This window comes from Corapipo altera, unplaced genomic scaffold, assembly GCF_003945725.1.
Source record: "Corapipo altera isolate COAL_440 unplaced genomic scaffold, ASM394572v1 104, whole genome shotgun sequence".
Lineage (NCBI taxonomy): Eukaryota > Metazoa > Chordata > Aves > Passeriformes > Pipridae > Corapipo > Corapipo altera.
This window is the reverse complement of record NW_020884920.1, coordinates 6,796,912-6,823,067: the sequence shown is the minus strand read 5'-3', so window position 1 is coordinate 6,823,067 and position 26,156 is coordinate 6,796,912. Positions and strand designations below refer to the sequence as shown.

The following is a 26,156-nucleotide window of genomic DNA, read 5'->3' as shown; positions in this document are numbered from 1 at the left end:
TGTCAGCTCAAAACAAGGAGCTGTAACTCTGCAGAGGGATTGAAATGCTGGGCACTGAGCTAACAAGTGCTTTTCATTCACTACTGGGCAATCCCAGTAAGGAACTAAATAATTTAATTTCCTAGAAGGTAACTTCTTTTATCCATCTTTTCAGAGTGAGCAGGTGATGCTCAGGCAGGTAACATGGGTGGGACACACATACAGTGAAGTGTGATCACCCACAACGTGCCTGGGCCTTGGACAGAGCAAGGACCAACATCCAGGACTCAGCATGGACAGACAGGAGGATTCTGGGGTACCTGTGGGAACAATTTGTGACAGGCAGCTCACAGGCAGGGCCCACGTGCCACGACTCCCTCTCACTTTGCCATGGCAACTGGACTCAGCATCCTGCTGTGCAAAGCTTCCCAGCCACAGACTGGGGGAAGGAGAGAGGCCTGAGAGCACCTAGGAACAGCCAGCTGGGCTGGAACAGGAGGGAGAGGCAGAGATCCAGGGACAGCTCCAGGGAGCCCCAGCAGCCACACCTGGCGCAGGAAGCGGCAGCAGAAGGCAGAGGCCACCTCTCCTGGCTGGAAAACCTTCCTCAGCCTTCCTCAACCAGCAGTTCCCAGCAAAGCAGTACTGTTTCAGCAGCACCAGGCACCCTCCACATCCAAATATTCCCTGGAGAGTGGTGAAAGATTTACCTCTCTCAGTCAGTGGAACCCTGAGCGCTGCCCACACCATTCTCCCCACACAGCTCCCAGGGAGCCACACACTCCTTTGATCCTGCTGTAACCCTGAAGCACAAGGTGACCCACTTTCCTCACCACTGCTGGCAACTGAGACAGGAGAGACTCTGGAATAGCTTTTGCAGGAATGATTTCCCTTCTCCTTAGCTGGATGCTGTTCAGCTCAGCAGCTGCAAATGGAAAGTCAGACTCACCCAGTCAGAGGGTGATCAGGCCACCATCGTGTTCTCATCCCAGGGCACAGCTCTGCTCCTGTGCCACACTCTCCAGTGCTCCCCTTGGATGAACAAACAATACAGGGACTTAAAAGAGAAGTCATGAGCAGAAATTCCTCCAAGATCTAATCCAAACCCATCTTCTTACAGTTCAAGGCTGTTTTCCCTTATCCTATCACTACACACCCCTTCTGTTTACTGCTTCTGTTCCTCTGAAATTGTGACTGTAACTTCCAAGAACTGTTTACTTTTCCTGATATCTCAGCAATATCCATCCCTTCATCTCCAGTCCAGGCCCACAACAATCTTTTCCTAAGTGTTCTCACACCACAGAAAGTCACACCCAGCACAGAAATGGTGGCCTGTCACAGAATCACAGAATGGTTTGGGTTGGAAGGGACCTTAAAGCTCATCCAGTGCCACCCCCTGCCATGGGCAGGGACACCTTCCACCAGCCCAGGTTGCTCCAAGCCCTGTCCAACCTGGCCTTGGACACTTCCAGGGATCCAGGGGCAGCCACAGCTGCTCTGGGCCTGCCTGCAACTGCTTTAAAAAAATACTCCTGGTGAGGCATTTGGTGAGAAGAAACTTGGTATCACTAAATCAGATATAAATAGGTAATTTCTAGTGAGTAAGACAGGAGACAAATTATAAATATTAAACATTTATTATTTTTCTCATAGGAGGGTTGCAAGATTCAATTTCAAACAACAGGACAAGGGCTTTCCTTACTCTTGGGATTTTGTTTTGCTTCTTTTAAGGGGAAAGAAGAAACTGGTGTAAAGATACTACCAGAAGCAGTGCAAATTGAGATTAATTTCTTTCTTTCTTTCACCATCCCAGTGCTGAACTGCCAAGCTAAGCCCTTCCCAGTTAAATAACATCTACTTTCCAGTTTCTTGTACACCACTGAACAAAATCAGGGCTCCCCTTCTCCTTTACCCTTCCCCTACAAGAACCCCCAGCACAGTGACAGCCTTGTACAACAGTGAAGCCTGGAGAGGCCAACACGGTGACACTTCATCAAAATTAGACCTGAAGAGAATGAAAATGAACCAAAATTGCACCTTCCTGATCAGCCATGCACAGTGCAGGTACCCAGTGCTGCAGCTCTCCAGCATTGCTCTTCCACCTTCCTGTCACAAACACATGTTACACATCCACAAAAAGACAAAGGAGGAAAACCAAAGAACCCAAGAACACTTTCAGCTTTAAACTATGGAAGGCAAGCTTTAGACAGGAATCACTGACACCTTGTGAAAGTCCATCATTAGACATCTGGGAATGGAAGGCAAGTCCTGCCTCATAACAACTGCTCACAAAGAATATTCCTCAAAACCACCCAAAGCCACCAGGACAGTTCCCAGCACCGTCACAGGGACACAGACTGGGGTTGGCACATGCAAAGTCCATATTTCTGGATCCTGGCCCAAGCCAAGGCAGTCACTGGGGCTCCTGGGCTCCCTTCCCTCCAGCCAGATCCTCAGAAGTCGATGTTTGCCAGACCTGTGTGAAGAGAAAGAGGGATTAGGGAGGAAAAACAAGTGTTTATTCTTATCCTACCAGTCCTTCACCACTATTAGGACAGTCAGGCACAGGAAGAAGGATGCTTTGAGAATTACTTAATTTTTTTAAACTTAAATGTAAAGGATTTGGTGGGAGGATTTTTGATTGTGATGAAGCAATTAATTTGAATAAGCTAATCTGCAGGAATTGTTCATGGCAGAAGGAACAACACAGAATCTTCGTGAACCTCAGATTCTGCCCATGAAATTAAAAAGGGAAATCTGGGGAAAGTACCCTTAATGAGGGCAGTAAATTCACATGGATTTAAACCCCCTGCTTTAGATTAAGGCATATCCATGCCATGTCCAAATGCCCATTGGACATCTGATTATCTCCTTTGAGATTTGTCTTTTTTAACTTTTGAGATACCCTGCGCCACTCAACCTCAGTCCCCAAAATTGTTCTCAGTCTTTCTCTAATCACAGTAAATAACAATGCTGAGATCTCAAAAGAGTGGTTACTATGAACATTTTGCCCTTAGCTCCCCTAGAAATATGTTGTGTATTACAGTCATCACCATTTAGCCCTAAGAAATGAAATGGAAAACATGGATTTTTGAGCTCAGGACTATGGAGGCTGGAGGATTCAAGTGACCAACACCACAAGGCAGCAGCTCTGCTACAGCAGCAGCAACAGAGTGTTGAAGGTCTCCTTTCACCAGATGCTTGGCTGCTCAGAGATCACAACTATTCCCATTTGCTGGGCCTAGAACAGTGTTGTCTTCAATCTGGACAAATACAGGCTGTAGCCATCTATCCCTCACCTAAACCACAATTCTCCTGATTTTATTATTTGTTAAGCAGCAGCAACATAGAAATGCTACAGAAAGCATGAATTGAGTCCCTCCATTTCAAAGAAATCCCAGTCTAGGAGAGAGAGAATTTTAAGACCAAAAAGAACATTTAAAAGAGTTAATTTGAGAGGGAATTTTTTTTCCCCTGGGAGAAAGTGGTGTGGAAAACTCCAGTGTCAGATGGCTGTAAATGGGGACAGTGCAGAAAAGCCTGGGATAAGTAATACAAATTTATTTTTGTGTTGTCAGGACACTGTGATTTCATATACCATGTGTCCATATGGCACTTCCCATGCATAGGATTTGTAAACCTTTCAATTAGCACTGATAGGATAAAGCAGGCAGTTATTTAAAGTAACCCATACGGCATCTTCTGGTGGAAAAATTCCAACTCTCCTCTACTGGACAGGCTTCCAACTTGGATGCCCATGAACCTTCCAAAGGCTGTGGAGAAGCAATCACCAGCTGGGAGGTGCTCCCAGCCCCAAGGACAGAGCAGCAGAGCCCATGCCCGGGACAGGGTGTCTCTATCCTGCACCCAGTGTAACATCCCAATCCCAGTCTTTCCACATAAAATTCCATGGGAAGGATCACTCCTGTGTGTTGGAGAACATTACCCAGGTTGCTGCTGTCCTTTGAAGCCCAGCAGATACAGTAGTGCTGCATTAGTTGTTCAAACAGTTCCTTTTCATCCAGGAATTCAAGTGCTTCTATTCTGTAGGAACAAGTAAAAATCGGGATTCGAGCTGGAGTCTCAGTAGAGTCTTTAATAAACTCTTCACTCCCCAGGAGTGAAAGCTCTGGCCAGTAAGGCAGTTACCTTTCCAGTCAATCATATAGGAGTTTGTCCATGGTGCCCCCACCTCTCCCACCCTTGCTGTCCACGTATGAAACAAGTGACCCACGGGATGTTTTCAGCTTCTCATTCCTGGGCTAATATTTCATATCAGTCTGTACTTCATAGTTCAGTTTTCAGGACTAACCTGTGTAACTTCTCACAAATACCAGCATTTGTCTTCCAAGCCCTTTTCCTGCAGATATCTGGCCTTGCTGGCCCTGAGCAGCCACAGCAGTGCAGCCCAATGGAAGGAGATTTATCCTGACCAAGGGATGGCAGGGAACAGCTGAAGACTGTGTTTTCTCCAGAGTATCACAAGTCCATACCATGTCTTGGAAGAGTGATGAGTACAGCAGTGCAGCTCCCAACAGCTCTCCCACAGGAGCCCATGATGAAACACAAACTAAGTGGTACAAATAGAAGACCCAAGGAATTGTTTTCCCTAAAATGGTTCCCACCTTCCTAAAGGAAGGTCTTTAAATGTCTTCCCCCAAATGGGAGATTTTCTCCCGAGCTGTGCCTGCTCTACAAAGCTTAACCTGGCCCATTCCTCTCCCCCTCCAGACTACTTGAATATCAGTGTTTATTTTCCATGCTAAATATTTGGAAGAGCTGCTACTGAGGATCAAAAGAGGCTGAGGGGTAAAAGTTTCAAAATACACTCCCAGATGTAAGTGCTGCAGAAGAACACTTTTGTAAAGACTTTTATAAATAAAAAGCATTATTTGCCTCATTAATACTGAAGGACAGAGTTTACATAACCTATTTCCTGGCATTTGGAACAAGTGGAAGGAGCTGAACAGATCTAAGGTAGTCAAAAATGCTGCAAAGAAAGCACAGGCTCTGTGTCTCCACCAGTGCCATCTGGCACCACCACACACCACTGTTCCTATTTAAACCACCTCTGATTTCCACCCTCACCTGTTCAGTTCCAGGGTTGGAGAAAACCCCATATGTGAATATTTGGACCAAGGTAACTTGTTCAGCTAATTCAAACTATAGTTAATGACTCACAGCAATTCACATTTCATATTATATCCCTAAGTTACTCCTTAAAAAGTTTCATGGTTTTTAGTATTTCTTCAATGCAAAAAAATTAACAAAATCCATGCAAATTGTGTTAAAATTTGTTAAAGACTGTTAAAACAGCCTTTAGTTACCCCCTCTGTTCTCTAAGCTCTGCAGACCCAGCAGTTTCCCTCGTGAAGCTGATTTCAACGTGTTGTGGTTTAACCCCAGCCAAAATGTGCACAAGGAACATCTCAGGGACTGCAAACTCAACACAGCACTTTTGTGGCATCTTTTGTCTGCAAATTCCTGTCATGAGATGCTTTATATTGCACCCAAATCAAACATCCCCAGGGCCAGTGGATCATTAATGCTGCTCCAGGCACAGCTTCACACTCAGCCACGGTCAGCAGGTGCCTGCAGCCTCCTCTGTTAGAGCAGGGAATCCCACACTACACATGGATGTGAACAGCCTTGGAAATGGCACCTGAGGATGACTTTTGGTTCCAAAATGAATACCTTTTGACATCAGCCTGTGGCAGGAAGCTGTACACCTTCATCATGTCGATGGCCCGTGCGGTGTCCCAGCCGCTGGCCAGCAGCCGCTCCCTCTGCAACACACAGCACAGCTTTGAGGGGCCAGGAAAAAATACCAGAGGGCACTTTCTCCCCCCAAGGATTTCATAGGGCAGCTGCTTGACCTGTTCTCTGAAGAGCTCAAAGTCTTTCCTAAGCATGTGCTGCTGATCTCTGTGCAGAGAGGGCAGGGGGCAGGCAGGGCTGGGCTCTGCTCTACTGCAGCTTTGGGACAACCACTGACAGTCAGTGGGATCAAAGAGAAGGTGCCAGGGTGACCCAACTGTGGCCTTCCAATACCTGAAGGAGCCAACAAGAAAGATGGAGAGACACTATTTACAAGGGCTTGGAGTGACAGGAGAAGGGGGAATGGCTTCAAACTGACAGGGAATAGGTTTTAGATTGGATATTAGGAAGAAATTCCTCCCTTGTGAGGGTGGTGAGGCCCTGGCACAGGTTGCCCAGAGAAGCTGTGGCTGCTCCTGGATCCCTGGAAGTGTCCAAGGCCAGGTTGGACGGGGCTTGGAGCAAACTGGGCTGGTGGAAGGTGTCCCTGCTCATGGCAGGGGGTGGGACTGCTCCAACAGGGCACACCCAGACAGAATGTGCAGACAGACTAATTAATGTTGATATCCCAGCCCCCCAGAGCTCTGTGCCCCTCTCACCTGGGAGTCCAAGGACCTGCAGACCTCCACCCCAGCCAGGTTGCACTGTCTCCTCTGCAGGTTCTCGATCATGATCTGCCCGAACCGGTCCGTCATGTTCACCTCAGGGAGAGAAGGAGACAAAAGTGTTCCCCCTTCTGCACCCAACGTGACCGTGGGGAACAGCAGGGCCCTGCTTAAACTCTTGGACTGCCTATGTCATAAAATGTATGGGACAACAGCAAAGGGAGTGCACATCCTTACACTGGGCCTCATTCCCACTGCCACCACCTCCTCAGCTCCCTCCTGGTCACAGCCTCAGCGCCACGGTGACAGTGCCCTGCCCTGAGACACAGGGACTGACATGAAAACTGATCTGCTCTGAGCTCTCAGCAACTTGCTTCATCTCTCCAGCAGTGATTTACAGCTTGGAAGATCCTGTTACTAATTCCTGGAGCCACCTAGTTCCCCCGAGGCAGCGTTAACTTCCACCGGGAGAAGCAGAGTTCGTGCTGATGTGATTTTTGCTCCACTTTGCCAAAGAACAGAGAGGTAATTATGTAATGTTATACACTCAGAGCCAGCACTCAGCATCATTTCTTTTTCCTCTGCCTTAGCTAAACCAATATTCTATGGTTTTCTCACATATGGATTAAGTCTCAATTATTTTGCTTCAACATAGCCCAGAAATTGTCTTTCAGAATAGCTGTATATTCTTTCTAACAAGCTAAGCAAGCTACAAGTTAAAACACATTACTACAGAAATTCAGAAGAAACTGCTGTCTCTACAAAAGGACACAGCCCACTCCTATTTCACAACAACTCCCACCTTGGAGAGCAATTGTTATGACAACAATGCAGGTCTGAAAATGCCATTTTGGTTTTACCTGCTCATAATTGATAAACATGGCCACGGGAAAGGTGCTTGCTGCCCACTTGAGCAGGTTTGCAGACTGCTGGGGGGTCATGTAAACCAGCACACACTCTGCCACCAGCAGTGTTGGCAAACTGCAAAACAAAACCAAACCACAGAACTATTCACAGCAGAAGAACAAGAAAAATCTGTAAAGAATTGTTAGTGAGCAGTCATTTCATGTCTTGAAAGAGCTACATTTTTTATGAACTAGACACTGAAGTTTGAATGAAATCTCTTCATCAAGTTGACTAGAACTAGGCTTTCTGGCAGCTCATGAATTAATTAACCACAGGAGACTTCTGTGGTTACAAACCAGAGATTTTGGGAAACAATCTCCTCTAAGCCAGCCCTGAACACAGAATAATGTGCATTCTCTGAGTCTTCTCTTACAGCAGGAACTGAGGAGTCTATTAAAATTCCCTTTGCAGAAGAACTGTACTCTGTATACACAATCCACACTCTTCTAGAGATCAGTAAAATCAGGAATAAATTAAAAAATGAAAAAAAAAAAGTTTTCTCTTTACGAAAGTTCTAAGAATTTTAATTAGTCAAATTTGTTCAGTATCTGTAAAATACTCTTCACATATTATTATCTAACAAAATGCAATCCATGGTTTGCACGTTGCCTCTTCCCCCTCCATCCACAAACCAACAAAAATAGACATCTACACGAGTGATTTTCTTCAGAATTATTGAGTTTGCTTTTAATTGCTAGAATGAAAGGGAAAAAAAAGTCACTAGAAGCAGGAGAAATTCCACAAGGAGCAGCAATGTAGGCAAGCAAGGCAACATTTCAGAAGATGGAAGTGTAAAGAATTAAATGGCAATTTGATGCATTCTGCTTCCCCATATGCTCTCTCCCACCCAGCCAGATCGCTGCTATTTATATAGCTTAGATTTGAAAGGTCTGTCCATCATCCACTCAGAAACTCAACTCCTGCCCCCTCCAAAGCCTCGTGCTGAACAATAAAACCCCACAGAGGAGCTTCCGGACTCAGGTCCACGGCAATCCCTCCACCAAAAGGTTTAGGGAACAACAGGGGTTCAAGTGGAGGCCACAGAAAATTACAAAGATAAAACTCTAAAGTCACAGAATCACAGAATGGCCTGTGATGGGTGGGAAGGGACCTTAAAGCCCATCCAGTTCCACCCCCTGCCGTGGGCAGGGACACCTTCCACTAGCCCAGGTTGCTCCAAGCCCCGTCCAACCAGAGCTTCCACAAGCCCTCATTAAAAGAGAAAAATCAATTAAAAAATATATAATCTTACTGCTTATCCAAGTTGTGTTTCTTTAGCTTTTCCTCCAGATCTGAGGAGAAACGGAGATCTGCTCCTACAATGGAATATCGACTGGAGTCAAGGCTGTGGGAATCTGCAAGGGGAATATGTGGAGAGACTAAGGTTACAAATAGGAGGGATGCTGAAATTATGAATTAAAAAAAAACAGCACAAGAATACATGAATTGGAAGCCAAAGTTTGGTCTGTTATACCTAACTATGAACAGCAAACTCTTCTTTTTAAAACATTAATTTCCCTTATACTTGTGGTTTACAGTGATATATCACCACCAGACCCTGCAGTGAGCCCACTCTTTCCCTCTGAAGCCACTGTGATGCAGAGAGGTTATCCCAGCCGTTACCATGGCTCCCAGGAATGCAGAGAGAAGAAAAATGTGAAGATTAAAGGCAGGATTTTCATTGCATTTGTAGAGTCTTTTTAGATGACCCAATGTATGTACACAGAACTACATAAAAGTACATCAATTTTTGAAAACTGGAGTTAAGAGTAACATATTTCAAATATTAAAAACAGATACAGCCATATAAAATACTTATTTTTATAGTTATAGAATGTATATGGGGAACAGACACAGATTTGGGGCAAAAAAATGTTACCATTTATACTTCTGGTATGATTTAGTGATGGTATTCAAGCAAAGAGTCAAATTAGAGAAGGTATTCTGAGAAACAAATATTGCCCAGGGATACAACAGGCCTCACATTCCTGTAAGTGCTTTCCAGCACGAAGCAGGAACAAATCCCAGAGGCAAAGGACACTTTGCCATCCCAGTGCAGCTGAGGAACCAGCAGAAACAGAGCCTCTTGCTGTCCATAATTCTGACACCCCTTTGCAATCAACCCACCCCGGGGACCCAGTGCCACAGAAAGCACTTCACAAGGGCACCAGCAAACCCACTCGAGCCCTGCAGGACACACTGGGTGGCTCTGGCACCTCCAGTTTTCCTGGGGTGAAGGCCCTGGGACAGAGGAAGGCAGAATGTCCCCCCTGTACCATGTGAGTACGTGTGAGATGGGTAAACAGTAAAAGAAGAAAAGCAGTGAAAAAAATCCCCAGAGTCAGAGTTTAAAGTGGCTTTGGAATGGCCAGTGTCCAACTGCAGGAGCAGCTCCCACAACGTGGGACCTGCTGCAGACACAGCTCCTGAACGTCCCGTGGGAGCAGATTCACAGAATCCCAGGATCACTGAGGCTGGAAGAGCCCTCCCAGCCCATGGATCCCCCCTGTGCCCCATCCCCACCTTGTCCCCCGCCCAGAGCACTGAGTGCCACAGCCAGGCCTTCCTGGGACACCTCCAGGGATGGGGACTCCAAACCTCCCTGGGCAGCCCCTGCCAAGGCCTGACCACCCTTTCCAGGGAGAAATTCCTCCTGATGTCCAACCTGAACCACCCCTGGTGCAGCTGGAGTGAGGCTGGCTGAAGAGGGAAAGGGAAGCCAAGTGGCTGAAGAGACAGGATGAAAGGGGATTCCAATTCCAGAAAGGGAAAAAAAAGTTTGGGGACAAGTGGGGTTTTTCCCAATTATTAGATCATTTATTAGATTGAGCAGTGACCAAACATTCCAGAGAATGCACCTCTGTTTAGCTTTCAAGTGACCAACTGTCTGAAAGTGGGGCTAGCAGGTGACAATAGCTGCCTTTCCTGGAACATTTCTGAGCAGCTCCAGGAACCAGAACAGTTCATAAAGAGAGTTACAGGGCAAAAAAAAAGGGAAAAAAAGAAGTTGTGTGGCAAATGATTCAACATTTTGAGTCAAGGCTTTTTCCATGTGCATGTTCTGTAATAGCTTTACTACTTCCCACACCCTTCTATTTCAGTGATTACATCAAGGCCATGATAATGGCATCAAAAAAAGCCACCCAAAAACCCCACCACACACAGGGAAGTATTTAAATAGGGATTGGTTTCTGTCCATAGATAGGGCACAGCGAGCGTCAGCCGCCACAATTAGCAGGGAATTATTGCCAGCTCCTTGTCCAGCTTTAGAGACTTGGATACAGAAGTACATTAATGAAGAACAGAAATAAAAGCCAGAAATAAACTACAAAACTTTTTAAGTGATCCAATAAAAAAGGAGCACAAACACTCCGAGGTGGAAGTAAATGTCCCTTGCTCACACCACATTGACTCAAGCATTTTTACTCCAGAATCATAGAATGCCTGGCTTAACCCACTGAAAATCCCATATTCCAAGCACGAGTTCCTACCCAGGCACCAAGACTTCCTGCTGGTTTCCAGCAGGGTTGTTGGGTCGGGATATTCTCCTCCAGAGCACATTCTCTAGGTATTCTCTAGGGTATTCTCCTACCTTGTGGCTCTGTGTGTGATGCTCACACTCAGTCAGTCACCCACAAAGACTCTCTCTTGCACTTGAAATGAAGGTCTGAGAAACACCAGACTCAGATTTAATTTGAGGGATTCAAGGGAGGGGAGAGAGGAGGAGAGAAGGAAGAGCCCCACCATTCCAGCCCACCCCATCCACCCCACACAGGCTCTCCCAGCCCAGAAGCAGCACTCAGCTATCCATGGATATCAACAGAGAATGCTTTGCTCTGATCACACCACTTCAGTGTTTATTTTTCATGACTTCTGGCACAGAAATAACAATACAAGTGGCTCAAATTTCATAGACTCATAGAACAAGACATCCCTGCAGTAATGGAACAGTAGCAGGAGCTGCTTATAGTTGCCTTTTGACCTCATTGCAATACATGTTTTCTTCACAGAAATGTTAGGAACAAGTAACTGCTGTGTTTGAGGATGGCCCCAGGCCCTCCCCTGGCTCCTGGAGCAGCGTTCCAGCCTCACAGGCTCAGAGAGCTCAGTGCTCCCTCTGCCACAAGAATTCAGTTTGCTTTTCCTACTCCCTTCTCACATTAGTGCAACAATTTCCTGGAGGTTTTCCAAGAGACAGAATGCAGGATACTATTGACTCAAACTGATTTCATTAGGATTTTCATCCTAAGGTATCTTTGGCAGCTTTACAACCCACCAGCCCATACAGCCTATTCCACAGGCGGGATATGGCTCTGCTTTCACTCAGCTCCTCGTTCACTACACCAGAGCAGGGCACGTGCCAAAACACAAATCTGGTTTGCCTTGGAAGCTCAGGATCATCCCCAACACAAGGCCTGCAAATCACCAGGACAGCAACACCCCTGACACCTGCATCAGGTCACAGGACAGTCTGGAAAGGGAGGGAAAAGGAAGCTGAACCAACCAGGTCCCAAAGCTGGAGTAGGCAGGGCAGAAGGTGTGAGAGGCACAGGAGGGCAACAGTTCCCTGAGTGTAACTGGCACTTGCAAAGGGAACAGAGGTGGGGCACTGACTTCCCAACACGAGCAATTGCATCACCCAGACAGTGGAAACAATTTACTGTGTGCTTGCCACAGCAATGTCAAACTGCTGCACAAATCACTGCTTTCCCTGGAGATCCAACATTCCCCAGGAAAGCACAGAGCTGTGCAGTGACAAGTGTCATCCTGCTGCATCCAAGGGCAGAGGCCACCAACATCTATATTTGAACGGCACGCCATGCAGTCCCTGCCTTGTCCAAAGGGCAAGCACAGCAGATGCTGCCCTGAAGCCAATAAAGTTGTCTATTAGCTCCAGCTTCACGGAATGAGAACATTCAGGGTGAGCAGAAGAGCAGTGAGAGAACAAGAATCATGTCAATCCATATTACAACAACTCAAAAATTAAATTCCAAACAATCCAAACAAATTATTCCCGGTACACCAGAGACAGCAGAGTGGAACTTATGTGAGGGAGCAGGCACAGGATGGGAGAACCTCCTCCCCAAGATTCTAAAATCCTGGTCCATATCCCCACAAAAATGGGTAACATTTCCCTACCTGGCAATGCTGCTTCATTGCAGCCCGCTACACTCCCTATGACAGGTGGTACTCCCTGAATATTCCACAGTCCAAAAGCTGTACCAGGTCAGACCAGAGGTCCCCCTGGTGTGATATCCTGCCTCTCACAGAGCCAACAGCAGCTACAAAGGGAAAAGTCAAAAAAAAGGGCAAACACGTACTAACCAGCTGTTTTCTAGGTTTTTCCCAAGAATGTTTAAACTTGATTTGGATTTCTGGACCATTACTGAGCTCATGCCTTCATACATCTATTTATTCTAATACCCAGATCCTGCAGGAAGGCAGCAATAATCATTTACATGTGAGGCACAAACTATTTTTTCCCCCCATGTGCATCACTTTCTATTAATCCACATTGAATTCATCATCAAGTCACTAATTTCACAAGATTCTTCTACAGTTCTTTACCACTCTGAAGAGTTTGGATTTGCCAACAAGCTGCCATTTACTAATCACTGTATTTTCACAATTATTCCTTAGTGTTGAACAACAACATATCCTTAAGCACAGATCTCCATCTCCTCCATAATGAAAATTAACAACATATGCTCACCCTCCATCCCAGCTCCTCATCCATATGAGAACCATTCCTTCTCCACAACCACTGTGCCATTTCTTTGGCACACTTTGGTAAGGGACACTGTCAAAACACATTTTTGAAATCCAGGCGCTATACTGATGTCCTTTTCCAACAGAACTGCTGACTCAGAGAACTCCAACAGGTTTGTGAGATATAACTCACCCTTCCAAAAGCCATGGTGAGTCTTTGTCAACACGTTCTATGATTTCTCTTCTGCACTAAGTCTGTCTGTTAGAATTCCTATTAATTTGTCCAGTAGAGACATCAGTCCTACTGGCTTGGAGTTCCCTGGATTTCTCCATTTGAGTCACAGCCACCACCTTCCAGTTGGAAGTAAGTTTTAAAATGAGAGGGTACAGACCAGTCAGTAGCTGAGCAAATACATTATCAAGTTCCCTTAGACCTGTAAGAAATCTCTGCTCATCTGTTTGATTTACCAAGTTATTCCACCACCTCTTCTGGTGGCACTTCCACACGAAGCAGTTCCATTAATATATCCTTAAATGAGAGTTCCCACATGGATCTCACTCCAGCCAACCTGTGGTTGAGTGTCAGTTCAAACTGGGATTCCACAACACGCTTCCAGCATCTCCAGGTTATCCAGACATGATGCTACACCCCAGAGATGGCAGTGTAGCAGATCCTACACCAGCCTGGGTACAGTGAAATTGCTACTCTGAGGTTTTAAAACCCAGCACTGAGAAAGAACCAGAGAATCAGCTTTAGAGAAACCAGTCACTCCACTCCACTCCCCCAGTGCCACAGTAATTGCTGATCACTGCTCTGAGTTGCTATTAATAGCTTTTGATCACAATACAGCCCTGCAAGCTGATAACTGCAGTTGTTGTGCTGTACCAGACACATTTACAGCTGTTCAGGAACACAAACAGACACAGCCCTTCCAAAGGCCCAGGATGCCTTTGGAACAGTGCTTATGCAGCAGATCCCAGCGTGGGCAGGGGATGGCACAGGCAGGGGCCCGGCCAGAACCCTTCTCCTCAGGTGGGGCACTGGACTTTCATCTTTTGAGGCCTGAAGGTACAACAGAAACTCCTGACACCTGAAGGTAAGTTAAGACACTCTAACGTGCAGCAAGAAAATCTGCTTAACTCTGCCCCAAGAAGGCAGAGTGTGGCAGTGTGGCAGCACTGGGATCCCAGGGGCAGCCCAGGGGTAAAACCTGCATTTTCCCACTGGAACACGAGCACACCTCCTCACTCTGCTCTTCCTCACCCTTTGAGCCCTGGGGGTCAGGAAGGCCAGTGGGATCCTGGAGGAAGAGCCTTCCCAGCAGATCAGCCCTGGGGAGGCACATCTGCAGTGCTGTGTCCAGTTCTGGGCTCCTCAGGACAGGAGGGACATGGAGCTCCTGGAGCAGGTCCAGAGGAGGCTGCGGAGATGCTGAAGGGATGGAGCATCTCCCTTATGAGGAAAGGCCAAGGGAGCTGGGGCTGTTCAGCCTCGAGAAGAGACTCTGAGAGGGGACCTCCCCAATGTCTGTCAGTGCCTGCAGAGGAGGGCCAGAGGATGGACCAGGCTCTGCTCGGGGGTGCCCAGAAATGGGACAAAAGGAACGGGCAGGAATTGATGCCCAGGCAGTTCCACCTGGACTGGAGGAAGAACTTTGCTGTGCAGTGACAAGCGCTGAACAGGCTGCCCAGAGCGGGTGTGGAGTCTCCTCACTGGGGATATTCCAGAGCCCTCTGGACACACTCACTGTGTGCCACGTGCTCTGGGCTGGCCCTGCTGGAGCAGGAGGTGGGACCAGTGACCCCCTGTGCTCCCTTCCAGCCTGACCCAGTCTGGGATTCAGTGAGGGCCCTTTTAAGCCCTCCAGACCCTGAGCAAGAGTTGTGCTTAATAAAAGCACCAGTCCAGGTGATCACTCAGGGAGCAGCAAACACGATGAGCTCTGCTTTAGGGTCACACCTGCTCACACGAAATAGTTGCTATCCTAGATGGAAGTAATTAGTGTTCCTCAGGATGGGGAGTCCACAACATCCTGTTCCAGAGTAAGGTTATAAGCCAAGACAGTACAACCACATGACACCACCTGAATTTATTACCCTTTTAATACTAAAATATAACAAACAGCACTGGCTCCTGAGCTTGGACTTTGCAGGCTGTGTTTCTACTGTGAAGACTCTGCTAAATGTAAAGACTTGTTCTCCTAATGAGACAGAAAGAAGATAAACACTCAATAGATATTTTAATCCTGTATCCATGCCTCTCAGTAGCACTTCTTCTTTTCCTGTGACAGAAAACTTAAGCTACATATGAGAGAAAAAGAAAAAAACCCAAAAACTTTCTGGCAGAATAAAACCACTTAAAGAGAAGACATTTCTAACATGACACAGAACGAATGGGCAGAAGTCTGTAAGAGAAGAAAAAAGCTTCTTTTCCCTCACAATTCTCTGTCCAAACAGCATTTCAAACATTAAAAGCCTGCCCACATAGCAGAACAAAATGATCAGAAAAGTTTTAAAAGTGCTGCAGTACATCGCTGACTGAGTTTGAAGATGACTCACCTATTAGAAGAGAGTCCCCTGAATGGGATTCCATAATTGGTTTTGACAGGGGAGGTTTTGATCTGTGGGAAGAAGGAAGAAGCATCTCAGAGCAGCTAAGCCTGTTTAACAGTGTGCTTACATCTTTTTTTTTAACATATATATATATATCTATGTGTGTGTGTGTGTCTGTGATAAAAGCAGCCAAGAGAATATCTCTGCCCTCTACTGGAAATGAAAACCTTTGCAAGTTTGTGAAAGTTGCAGTTGACTTTTATACCCAGTTACTCCTAATTTTTGAGGTAATGTTTCAAGAAAAATCCAGCTACTCTGTATGTATCCTCAATAAGCCTTAATGGATTCATCCAAACAGAACATTCCCATATAGCACCAGCTATCCTACCTCTCTACCTGAACAGGCAAGTCTGGGAATTTACTGCTGTCTTCAACAGTAAGAAAAGACTTAATCACTTCTAATCATCATGAGACTTTCCCTGCCCCAGAATGAGGTCTGCTTGGCTCCCCACAGCTTCCACATTCCACCTTCTCCAGTTTGGAACAGTGGTTGCACAGTCACATGTAGGAACTTGCCTGCATAATGAACCTTTACTCTGCACAGAATCCCAGAATGGTTTGGGTTGGAAGGAATCTTAAAGCCCATCCAGTCCCACCCCTGCTATGGGCAGGGACACCTTCCACTAGCCCAGGTTGCTCCAAGCCCCGTCCAACCTGGCCTGGGACACTCCCAGGGCTGGGGCAGCCACAGCTTCTCTGGGCAACCTGTCAGTGCCTCACACCCTCACCACCCTCATAGCCCAGAGCATGAAATGTTTCTCAGCAGAGAGATGAAATAATGACACTGACTCACATCCAGGCTCACACAGACAAACACAGGCCTCAGACTTACTTGATATTATGTATTTTTCTTGCAACGATCATTGGAAAATCCACTTCAAAATATTTTCTAGGGAGAAGATTTTCATCCTGGGAATTGGAGGAAGACACTAGAATTAGGGAGACTCAGGTTTCACATACACACAAGAAGATATAACCTCAAGTCCTGAACAGTTCTGGCATTTCTAACAATGGTATAACAATGTCCTACAGCTTAAAACAACCTAAAACCCAACAAAAAGCAGTTCACAGACATTAGAATGTTCTCTAGGCATTAAGGAAATTATTTAACATTTTATGTAATCACAGAATCCCAGAACAGTTGGGGTTGGAAGGGACCTCTGGAGATTATCCAGTCCAACCTCCCTGGGGACTGGATGATATTCAAGGTCCCTTCCCACCTAAACCAGTCTGGGATTCTGTGATTTACATATGTAAACTCACATTTATACAGTTCATTCAGAAACATGTACACAGAGCTGTACAATCCTGTGCTTTGGTACATTGTTCCTGTTTTGTTATAGGATAAAACAGTGAAATCTAAAGGTTGAAAGAGGACAGCAAACCGTGGCATTCCTGCTGTTCCTGGAAGCCCACTAGAGGTCAGCTCGGTGTCACACACTCCTGGGGAAGAGCCAGGGCAAACCACAGCCCCTCCCGAGCTCTGAGGTTTGAAAGCACCTGAACTGACTCTAAACAAGCAGAGAACTGAGGCAGAGAAGCCAGACATTGGGATCCTGGGAGGCATGGGAAGAGTGGCCAGCGGGTGAGGGAGTGATCCTGCCCCTCTACTCGGCCCCAGGGAGGCACATCTGGAGTGCTGTGCCCACATCTGGCCTCCAAGAAAGACAAGGAGCTCCTGGAGAGGGTCCATCCACAAAGGTGTGAGGGGTCTGGAGCATTTCTCTGCTGAGGAGAGACTGCAGGAGCTGGGCCTGGTTAGTCTGGAGAAGGGAAGGCTGAGAGGGGATCCCATCAATCCAGACAAATATCTCCAGGGGTGCCAGAGGATGGTGCCAGACTCTGCTCAGTGGTGCCAGTGACAGCACGAGGAGCAATGGCCATAAACTAAAACACAAGTTCCACCTCAGCACGAGGAAGAGCTTCTTTCCCTGGAGGGTGGCAGAGCCTGGAACAGCTGCCCAGGGGGTTGTGGAATCTCCCTCTCTGCAGACATTCCAACCCAGCTGGACAGTCCCTGTGTCACCTGCTCCAGGTGACCCTGCCTGGGCAGGGGTTGGACTGGGTGGTCTCCAGAGGTCCCTTCCAACCCCAGCTACTCTGTGACTCTGTGACAGCCTGTGCAGTGCTGCCTCCCTGCCCACCTCCCCCTGGGTGACAGAACTCAGCACTGACAAGCACAGAGGGGCAGCTCAAACCTCCCCATGGATCTCAGTCCTCAGCCAGGCCTGTCACCTCAGCTCTCCTCACCTTCAGTCTCCAGAACAGGGTGTCCATGCCAGCCCCAAGGTTAACAATTTGACAGTTGCATTCTGTCTTCTTTAGAAAAGCTTTAATCAGATAACTGACTCCATGAACACGAGCATAATAACCTGTTAACACACACAAAAGCTTTGGTTTAATTATTATTTTTATGTAATACTTGATGTTTAACACTCCTGAAGAATTTCTGGTAGCCTGTTTGAATAATGGTGTTTCTTAGCAAGAGTAATGCCCTCTTTTTAAGATACCTAAGGGCTTTTGTTTTTCTTTTTTAATTTCTAACAAAATCTGATGCACTGATAAAACACAATTCATTGGGTAAATAGACATTTTAGTCAAGTTTCACCTCAAACAGAGCAAAATAATTCTGGCTGGTGCCCACACTTGCAGAGACCAGAGCTGACATACCCAGCTGTCCTGGGTCAAAGAAACATTTCTGACTGCTTTGAGGAGATTTCTGCACACTGAGACACACAGTCACATCCCATTTAGAACACAGAAAGCAAAGGATGAGAGCACTGATTTACAAAATAATATTTAAAAGATCAGCTGCAATATGGAATTATTTCTTGTCTCACTCTTTCCTGTATTCCCTACCCCCCTAACACCCAGTGCACAGGGGTTTTGTCAGCCTCAAGACCAGTTCAGTGTCTCCATCCCCATTCCAACTTGCCTCTATTGATCTCAGGTGCTTTCCTTTCCTTGGCTTGTCTCACAAAATACTGGATGTAAGGGTCCTTCCAGTAGCCAACACTGACAGCAAACCTGTCCAGGAGTGGGGAAAAGAAAGGATTAGGAAATAAGGTCACCAAGGGTACACCTTGGTGTACCCTAAAAGCCTGTGTACCCCAAAAGATACAGAGACTGGTAAGGTCCCTCTGCCCTGGGTGTGCACATGCAGACATAGACTGAAAATCTGTTCCATATGTGGAACCATTTCAATTAAGAGATTATATAAAGTAGTTAGAAAATCTGGCTGTTGCCATACTAAAGAAGCAACTTTTTAATGGGCTCTGTGCTATTGGGTAAAATTTTGTGGGCAAAGACCTGAATCTCAGCTGTTTCCTCCTGGAGGACCCAACAGGGGAATTGTCTCCAGGTCCTCAGACAAGCACAAATCAGGCTTTACTTCCACCCCTTGTTATGCCACGAGCTGTTTGCACTTATTCCAAAGCTTAAACACAGCACTTTAACACAGACGAGTGTTATTCTGTTCTAACAGAACCCACTGGTTTTACAAACGATTCAAAAAGGGAAATTCTCAAGCCAAATTCACCCACCCAGCAACCTCCTGCTGCAAAACCCAAGAGCGACCACACAAGTTAAATCCACGCCCAGGCACAAGAGGGCAACCAACTCATCCCCTCGCCGCGCCCGCCCTACAGGGGGCAAAGAAAGAAACCTGAAATGTATGGAGACAGTTTTCCTCACAGATATCCAACGTTACCGGAGTTTCTGACCCCGCTGTGAGGTGCTGGCTACCCCCGTCCGCTGCTTTATCACCGAGCTCAGACACGACCAAGGGGCTGCGGCACCACTCGGGGCACACCCCGCCCTCACACGGGGAGTTCACCTCCGCACCCTGCGGCACCAGCTCTGCTCTCCCGGGGCACCGGCACCGCACGGGGCTGTTCCCGCTCCCCTCCAGCGCCGCTTCCCGGGAGCCGCCCGTGCTTCGCTCCCCGACCCAGCAGCGCCCCGGTGCGGCGCGGGGACAGAGCGGAGGTGCCCGTCCCGCCCGCTCCCCAGGCCGGTACCGTTTGCAGACAGACGCGTCCTCGCAGGTGCCGCGAACCGCCTCGTCCGCCTCGTCGGGGCCGCCGGCGGCCGCCATGGAGCGCGCGGGGCCCGGTCGCTGCCACCGCCCCTGCGGCCCGCCCCCCGCCGCCGCTCATTGGGCCGCCTCCGCCGGGGCTCGGCAGCGATTGGTCCGTGGGCTTGTCCGTCCCCACAACACCCAATGAGAGCGCGCAGGCCGCAGCGCCCCGCCCAGGAAGCGGCGGGAAAACCGCAAGGCACGCCGGGAGCTGTAGTCCCGGGGACGTTCGGCTGTACCAGCGCGGACGCGGGGCTGGGGCTGTCCCGGGACGGGTACTCCGAGCAGAGAGCCCGATTCGGCCGCCCCGCAGAGAGCAGCAGCGCCCGAGGCTCCCGAGAGAGCGCCGGAGGCACCGCCGTGGCGGAGAGGAGCTGCCACATCCGGTCCGTGGGCGGGACATCCGGTCTGTGGGCGGGGCCGGTGACGCGCGGCGGGCGGGGCCGGAAGGGGCGGGGCCGGGCCGGGCGGGCGGCGCTGGGGCGGCGGCGGGAGCGGCGGGGCCGGGGCAGCCCGGGGGGAGCAGCGGCGCCGGGGGAGCCCCGGCAGCGGCCGCCGCCATGAAGAAACAGTTCAACCGCATGAAGCAGCTCGCCAACCAGACCGTGGGCAGGTGCGGGCCGGGCCGGGCGCGGCGGGGGCTCCGCGCGGGGAACAGCCGCTGTGGGCTCGGGGCGAGCGGGAGGGGGCGGCTGCGGCCACTCGGGGCTGAAGCAGCGACGGGACGCGCTGCCCTGGGCGGTGGGTGCGTCGGTCGCCGTGGGTCGGTCCGTCGGTCGCCGTGGGTCGGTCCGTCGGTCGCCGTGGGTCGGTCCGTCGGTCGCCGTGGGTCGGTCGGTCGGTCCCCGCCGGCCCCGGGCGCTCCCCCTGCCCTGCCCCCGGTCACACCGGACCTGGCTCTCTCGGCGGGTTCGGTAGAGCCCTGGGGGTCCCCGAGCCCCCCGCCGAGCCCCGCAGGCCCATTTGCATCGGGCTCTTCCTGTCTGGGTTTTGGCGAGTTTCGTTTCCTTTCTCTCCGCGTTAACATTGAGGTATTCGGTCTGTTTCTCGCTCTTTCTCACATTAAAGAAATGCTTCCTGGGGAGTGCCTCCCCCGGGACTTAATTTTAACAAAAGTAACAGGAGCCCTGTAGGTACAGTTGTCACCAATTTCCAGCTGTTGGAGTCTGGGAAGGACCTGGGTCTGTGGAAATAAATCTGTGCCCAGACACGTGAGCTGAACGTGCAGATATCACTGCACTGGGTTTCTAGTAGAAGTCAGTATTTTCCCCCAGAAACTCTTCTCTGCTTTTAGTAGAGATTTAATCTGAAAGTTTGCATCTATACTGAAAGTGTAAACTGAAAGCCTGTGCTGATACTGAGAGTATAAATTCATTTATTATCTGAGTGTATTTTGGTGGCATCCTCTCCAGTAACTCCCTTAGCAGGGTGTTTGTTTTCCTCGGGGCCCTCGCAAACCAGGGCAGGTGTGTCAGCTAATAAAGCCCAAGGAGTAAATTTTTAATAGGTTTGTTTTGCTAGGAAAAGGGAACAACTTCCCACCCAACCTCCATCCTCTCATTCCATATCAACTAATGGATTTTTTTACGTTGTTGGAGGGATTTACTGGCATTCCCCGTTTGCATGTGTCAGCCCCTCAGCTCCAAATCCCAAGTGGAATTTCGAGTAATCTGGGTTGTACTGAGTAGGATAAACAGCTCGGGGTGCTTTCTGCTCCCAGGGGAAAATGCAGCTGAGCTGTGGAGCAGTGTTTGGAGCAGGGTGTGTGGGGAGGTTGGCACTGACCTTTGGCCGTGGGCAGGTGAGGGCAGTGGCACCGTGGGGTGCTCGGGGTGTGGTGTCTGGGCAGGTTCTTGCTCACACAGCTGTGCCAGGGAGTCTGGGGTGCCCTGGCAGTCTGAGCATGTGGGGTGGGGGGTTCCTGGTTTCATTAAAACACGGACAGTGCTGTCATTGTTTTTCATTTTGAACTTTTTAAAATGATGCCGAGTCATGTGTTTTTGTAAGCTTGATATTAATTGCAAATATTTCATATTACTCAGCTCCTTACATTTCTTGTACTAGCCAAGCATTCCTGTACTCATCAGGGTCCTTGTAAAACCGTGTAGTGGGGGCAAATTTTAACTGGTTTCACTTGCAAATATCAGGGCTGAGGCTTTCAAATGTGGTTTGAGAAGTACTGCAGGGCTCTTGGAAGGCATTCAGTGGGATCTTGCAGGCAGTTTTATATGTTGTATTGAGTTGGTTAACTCATTTATTAGCTTTTTATGCTGGGGCAGGATGAGGAGACAGGCCCTGCAGAGAGGGACCCGCTAGTTCTGGAACTGCTTGAGGAGGTGATGGCTCAGTGTTTCAAGAGCCTGGACGCCCTTGGGGGGTCCTGTAGAGGAATAAGCTGCTCCACAAGAGGAGCAGTTTGGGATCTGTGCTGAGGGGTCACATCCCCCCTCACTTGGGGTGCTCAGGGATGTTGGAGGAGCTGCCCCTTCCCACTTACCCTCCCTGGGACGTCCCCCTGGGTGTCACCTCTAGCTGGCTGTCGTGTTTCCTGGTGGTGTGTTTGGAAGGGGTGTCTCCTCCTGCTTTGCTTTTCCCCCATTCAGGGTTTTTTCCCTCATCACTGGGTGTGTGGAGAGCAGACACTTCCCCAGGAGGTCAGCAGAGCTCGGCCGTGCCTCAGGGATGCGGCTCTGCCTGGGTTTGTGCTCTTCAATGAAGGGCTGTTTGAAATAGTTCAGGGGTGAAGGTGGGAATGACACTGCCCTTCTCCCAGCCCGCTTCCAAGGTTGGCATCCTTGGCCTTGGATCCCACATGTGTGATTTGGGATCAGGGAAGTAACACTTTAGTGTGGAAAATAAGAAAAGATGGGCAAGAGCTCCATCAAAGCCAAGGAATGGCATTTATGGGAAGCCTGTGAGTCCATGGATAGGATTATAGGGAGTTGTGAAATACATGTAGGAAACTAATTAAAGAGGGGATTAGCTGAGTGGAACAGGATTCCACAATAATTAATAGATGTGTTAAATATTTTGCTGCAATTGTCTCGTGGATGTGGTTGGCTGCCTTAAGACAAGTGTTCAGTCTGCTGTTGAGGACTTTATATTTTATATATCTGCCAGATTTGTTGTCAGTGCTGCTGAGGGGAACAGCTCGAGCTCCGGGAAACCTGAAAAGTAAAATATCAGTCACTGTCAGAGTGTGGGCCAGGTGACTGAGACAGAACCTGTCACTGGAGGTGGCATCACAATTTTCTCAGGGCAGCCTTAGCTGGAGCAGTGAGTGAGTCTTGGGATGTGTTGGTGCTCATGCTATTGTGAAGGCTCTCGAATCCAGCCAGGATAATTCCCAAAAAGCAGGGCTGAGCATGCAGGTGAGCAGAGGCAGGGCTTGCCAGGAAATCATTAGTTCCACACGAGCTGAATTAATGCATGGGAATAAAGTGGCACCTTGCCCACGACAGGCACACAGCTGATCACCCAGAGGAGCCAGCTCAGAGCTGGCTTTGTCTTGAGCTACATCCCAAATCCAGCTGGAAACAGCTTGCAAGTTTTAGATGGGCTGCAAAACTAAATTGGGGAGGGAGTGGAGAAGAAAGGAATAACCTTAATTCTGAATTTGATGAATTTCAGGTGGTCTGTGATTCCTTAGAGGCCACGTGCTGGGATCGCTTTTAATGGGATTTATGTACTAATTCCTCTAAACCTTCCTCTCTCCTGAAGACCATGGCTCACATCCCCTGAGAACAGTTGTGTGTGTGCTTGGCCTGGGCACAGGGCCCTGTGAAATGGAGCTGTGGGCTGTGTTTCAGTCCGTGCTGTCTCACAGATCTGGGGAGGGGAGGTTCCCCTGCTGTTTGTACCTTTGTACCTGTCCTTGGGACGCTTCCGGAGCAGATCCTCACTCCAGCAGAGCAGCTGAGTGTTAGGCTCAGAAATTAAAGTAATTATGTGATGTATGATGTCAGCAAGGTAATTCTTCAGATATCTATGAGTGCTTGTCTTAGTTTTCATACCCTTTTATAAATTACAAAGGAGACAGATTTGATTAGAAGCTCGGGAATATTCTCCTTTAAGCTGCAGTCATCCCTAATGAAAATAAACCTTCAGAGCTATTGTCATCAAAGCTTTGCACTGATACACTAATAAGCATTTGGAGTACATAGCAGAGTAATTTCCATGAGGAATGAGCCCACGGAGGGTCTGGATCGTGCTGTTTGCTCACAGAACTCGGGCTGTAATTAATGGCATTGCAGGCTGTGACAGTCTCACACCAGTTGGGCTGCCCGGCCCCTGGGGACCAGCTGCTGCTCTTGTTGCCATCAGGTTCTTTTTCCATCTTTTATGTGCAGTCACCAGCGTACCATTCAGATTAAAATGATTCCAGACAAGTGGTGTGGGAGGCTTAGGTCTGGTGAAGTCACCCAAGATCAGACAGGTGGATATTCTTACTGCCTTTACTGGGAGAGATACTCGATCTGCCCCGAGGCTCTTGCAGTAATTTAAACCAGGGACAGACAGCTCTGACTAATTAGAAATCTGGAAGAGACCACAAACTGCCTCAGAAAGCTCTGCTTTTATGCAAGAAGATGACCTACCATCACTTCTGTGCTCTTTTCCCACTGTCCAAATGCAACTCCTCGTGTACAAATAGGTTTTTCCAGGGCCTGTACTCATGGCATTGCTGTGACTCACACGGGGTTTGGAACATGGCTTTTAATAGCTCATGTCCTGCATGAAAGTTTCTGTGCTGAACTATATTTAGTGTTTCTTCAAGCCACTTGGCAATGTGTAAGTCTTGAGCTGGAATTGGAGTGGCTGTAACATAATTATTACATTAAAGTGAGTTATGTTAAAATGCCTGTTACTGGATTGTTGTACAGGAGGAGCTGCCTCCGTTTATCTGTACAGGGAAAACCTGCTGGAAAGCAATAACTTCTAGTAATACTTCATGGAAAAGGGGAATGGTCCAAGTTATTCCTTTTTTTTTTTTTTTTTCCTGCTGAAGCATTATCCACTGATTCTGGTCTTTCTCAGAAGCATTCTGTGAATTATTACTTGAGGAAGTTCTTCTACTTCTTCATTTTTTGTTGTTAGTACTTTGAAACTAGCTTTTTTAAAGCATCCAGTGATGAAACAAGAGTGCACTCGTCCCTATTAAGTCCAAAATACTTCCATCAATATAACATTAACCCTACAGTGCCATTTAATATCAAAGAAATTCTTCTTTAATGTTTTTCTAGTTCTTGTGTGGAGAAAAAAAAGAAGGAGCATGACCCCAGTGTTTGAAAATTTCTGGCTCACCCAAACATCCTTTAAAAGAAGTTAAATTTGCTAAGTGTTATTTATTTGCAGTGCTTGTTGTCTTTGGCAAAGATATTTGAAAAAAAAGTGGTAAACAGCACTGAAATATGAAATATTTATGGCCAGGGCAGAGTCTTCTTTGTGCTTGGGCTTTAGGTTGGCATTTGTCTCCATCTGAGTGTCATGAAGAGAAAAATCTCGTTTCAGTGTTTATAATCGTTATCTTAAGCATTTCCTGTTTATCTCCAAATGAAGTTCCAGGTCTCCTTAATTAGAAAATTGCATGAGATCTCTGTGGTTGGCAGCTGAATCCAGTGATGGGCTTAAAGTGCCCAGTGGATTGAATTCGGGGAGGTGTGTTCCTGAGCAGGGCAGGATTTGGGGCTGCAGGTCGGGCTCTGAGGGGAATGGAGGGTGTGTGAGTGCCAGAGCACTGGGATGACAGCCCAGGAATCACTGTCTGAAGAGACATCTGGGGGGTTTGGCTGTTGGACACCCAGCTGCAAAAGGCTGGTGCCCCCGGGCACTGCCAGGGTACTGTGGGCTCTGCAGAGGCACAAAACTTGGCAAAGTGGGGGTTCCATCCCAGAGGGAGCAAGGACAGGGCTCAGCCACCCCATCAACACAGCTCAGCCTTGGCAGGGTCAACAAAGTCTCTCGGTATCAGTGCATTTATCTGTTCCTGCACCCCTTGGGGAGCCCTGACACAATGTAATGGGTTGTGCAGCTCAGGAATTGGGTTTTTCTACCAGGACAAACTGCCAGTTACAGAAAAACATGCAGCTATTATGTGTTCAGTTTGGGGCTGCTGCTGGTGGGGAAACTTGGCACTGGCTGGGATGTTTGGAACTTTATTATCGCAGTCACAAACAATATAAATCACAGATTACATAAATAATACCATAAATATAAATGTATAGATACAGATTGGACCCAGGCTATGGTCTAGATCAAATTTTTTGGGGGTGTCTGTTAATCTCATTGATTAATGTCCCTTTCAAAGCAGATTGCTGAAGCCAAAGGAAAAATCACCTGAATTTGCCTAAGGTGAGGACTTTGGGGTGACTTTCCTCAGTGGTTCTGTGTTGGTGGAGGGTTGGGAGCTGGGTAGACCCATGAGTCTGAGCTGCTGCTCCTGCCGAGCAGCT

At 48.1% G+C, this 26,156-nt stretch overlaps 2 protein-coding genes across 8 annotated transcripts in view; one reads left to right on the top strand and one right to left on the bottom strand.

Moving 5' to 3' along the window:
* Positions 1 to 1,597: 1,597 nt before the first annotated feature.
* Positions 1,598 to 19,754, bottom strand: LCMT1 (leucine carboxyl methyltransferase 1). 2 transcript variants are annotated; one of them, XM_027656696.1, is made up of 11 exons: positions 19,649 to 19,754; positions 18,565 to 18,656; positions 17,880 to 18,001; positions 16,462 to 16,538; positions 15,576 to 15,637; positions 8,560 to 8,662; positions 7,262 to 7,382; positions 6,396 to 6,497; positions 5,674 to 5,765; positions 3,926 to 4,023; positions 1,598 to 2,455 (listed from the first exon to the last, which is right to left on the bottom strand). In XM_027656696.1, the coding sequence occupies exons 1-11, from the start codon at positions 19,723 to 19,725 to the stop codon at positions 2,433 to 2,435; spliced, it is 969 nt and encodes a 322-aa protein (XP_027512497.1). In that variant the 5' UTR covers positions 19,726 to 19,754; the 3' UTR covers positions 1,598 to 2,432. The 2 variants fall into 2 exon arrangements, 1 of the variants encoding a protein (XP_027512497.1); XR_003529893.1 differs by lacking the exon at positions 1,598 to 2,455 and adding an exon at positions 5,856 to 6,030 and having other exon boundaries at positions 4,000 to 4,023.
* Positions 19,755 to 20,217: 463 nt separating this feature from the next.
* The window catches only part of ARHGAP17 (Rho GTPase activating protein 17), a 42,719-nt gene continuing 36,780 nt past the window's right edge, over positions 20,218 to 26,156 (top strand). For 4 of the 6 annotated variants that reach the window (XM_027656470.1, XM_027656466.1, XM_027656469.1 and 1 more), the window contains exon 1: positions 20,218 to 20,320. In XM_027656470.1, the coding sequence (XP_027512271.1) occupies positions 20,268 to 20,320 (53 nt within the window). In that variant the 5' untranslated portion in view covers positions 20,218 to 20,267. Of the gene's footprint in view, positions 20,321 to 21,475; positions 21,509 to 26,156 lie in introns of those variants that run through there. The other 2 variants (XM_027656471.1, XM_027656472.1) reach the window with 1 other exon arrangement.

What these genes read in the sequence shown, in the direction of transcription:
- LCMT1 (XM_027656696.1), bottom strand. Translation starts at nt 19,725, where the DNA reads ATGGCGGCCGCCGGCGGCCCCGACGAGGCGGACGAGGCGGTTCGCGGC. An exon ending in AGGGGACTCTCTTCTAATAG is followed by an intron (nt 8,663 to 15,575) that starts GTGAGTCATCTT and finishes TTCCCCTTGCAG; the next exon opens with ATTCCCACAGCCTTGACTCC. An exon ending in AAAGGACAGCAGCAACCTGG is followed by an intron (nt 2,456 to 3,925) that starts GTAATGTTCTCC and finishes CTCTTCACACAG; the next exon opens with GTCTGGCAAACATCGACTTC.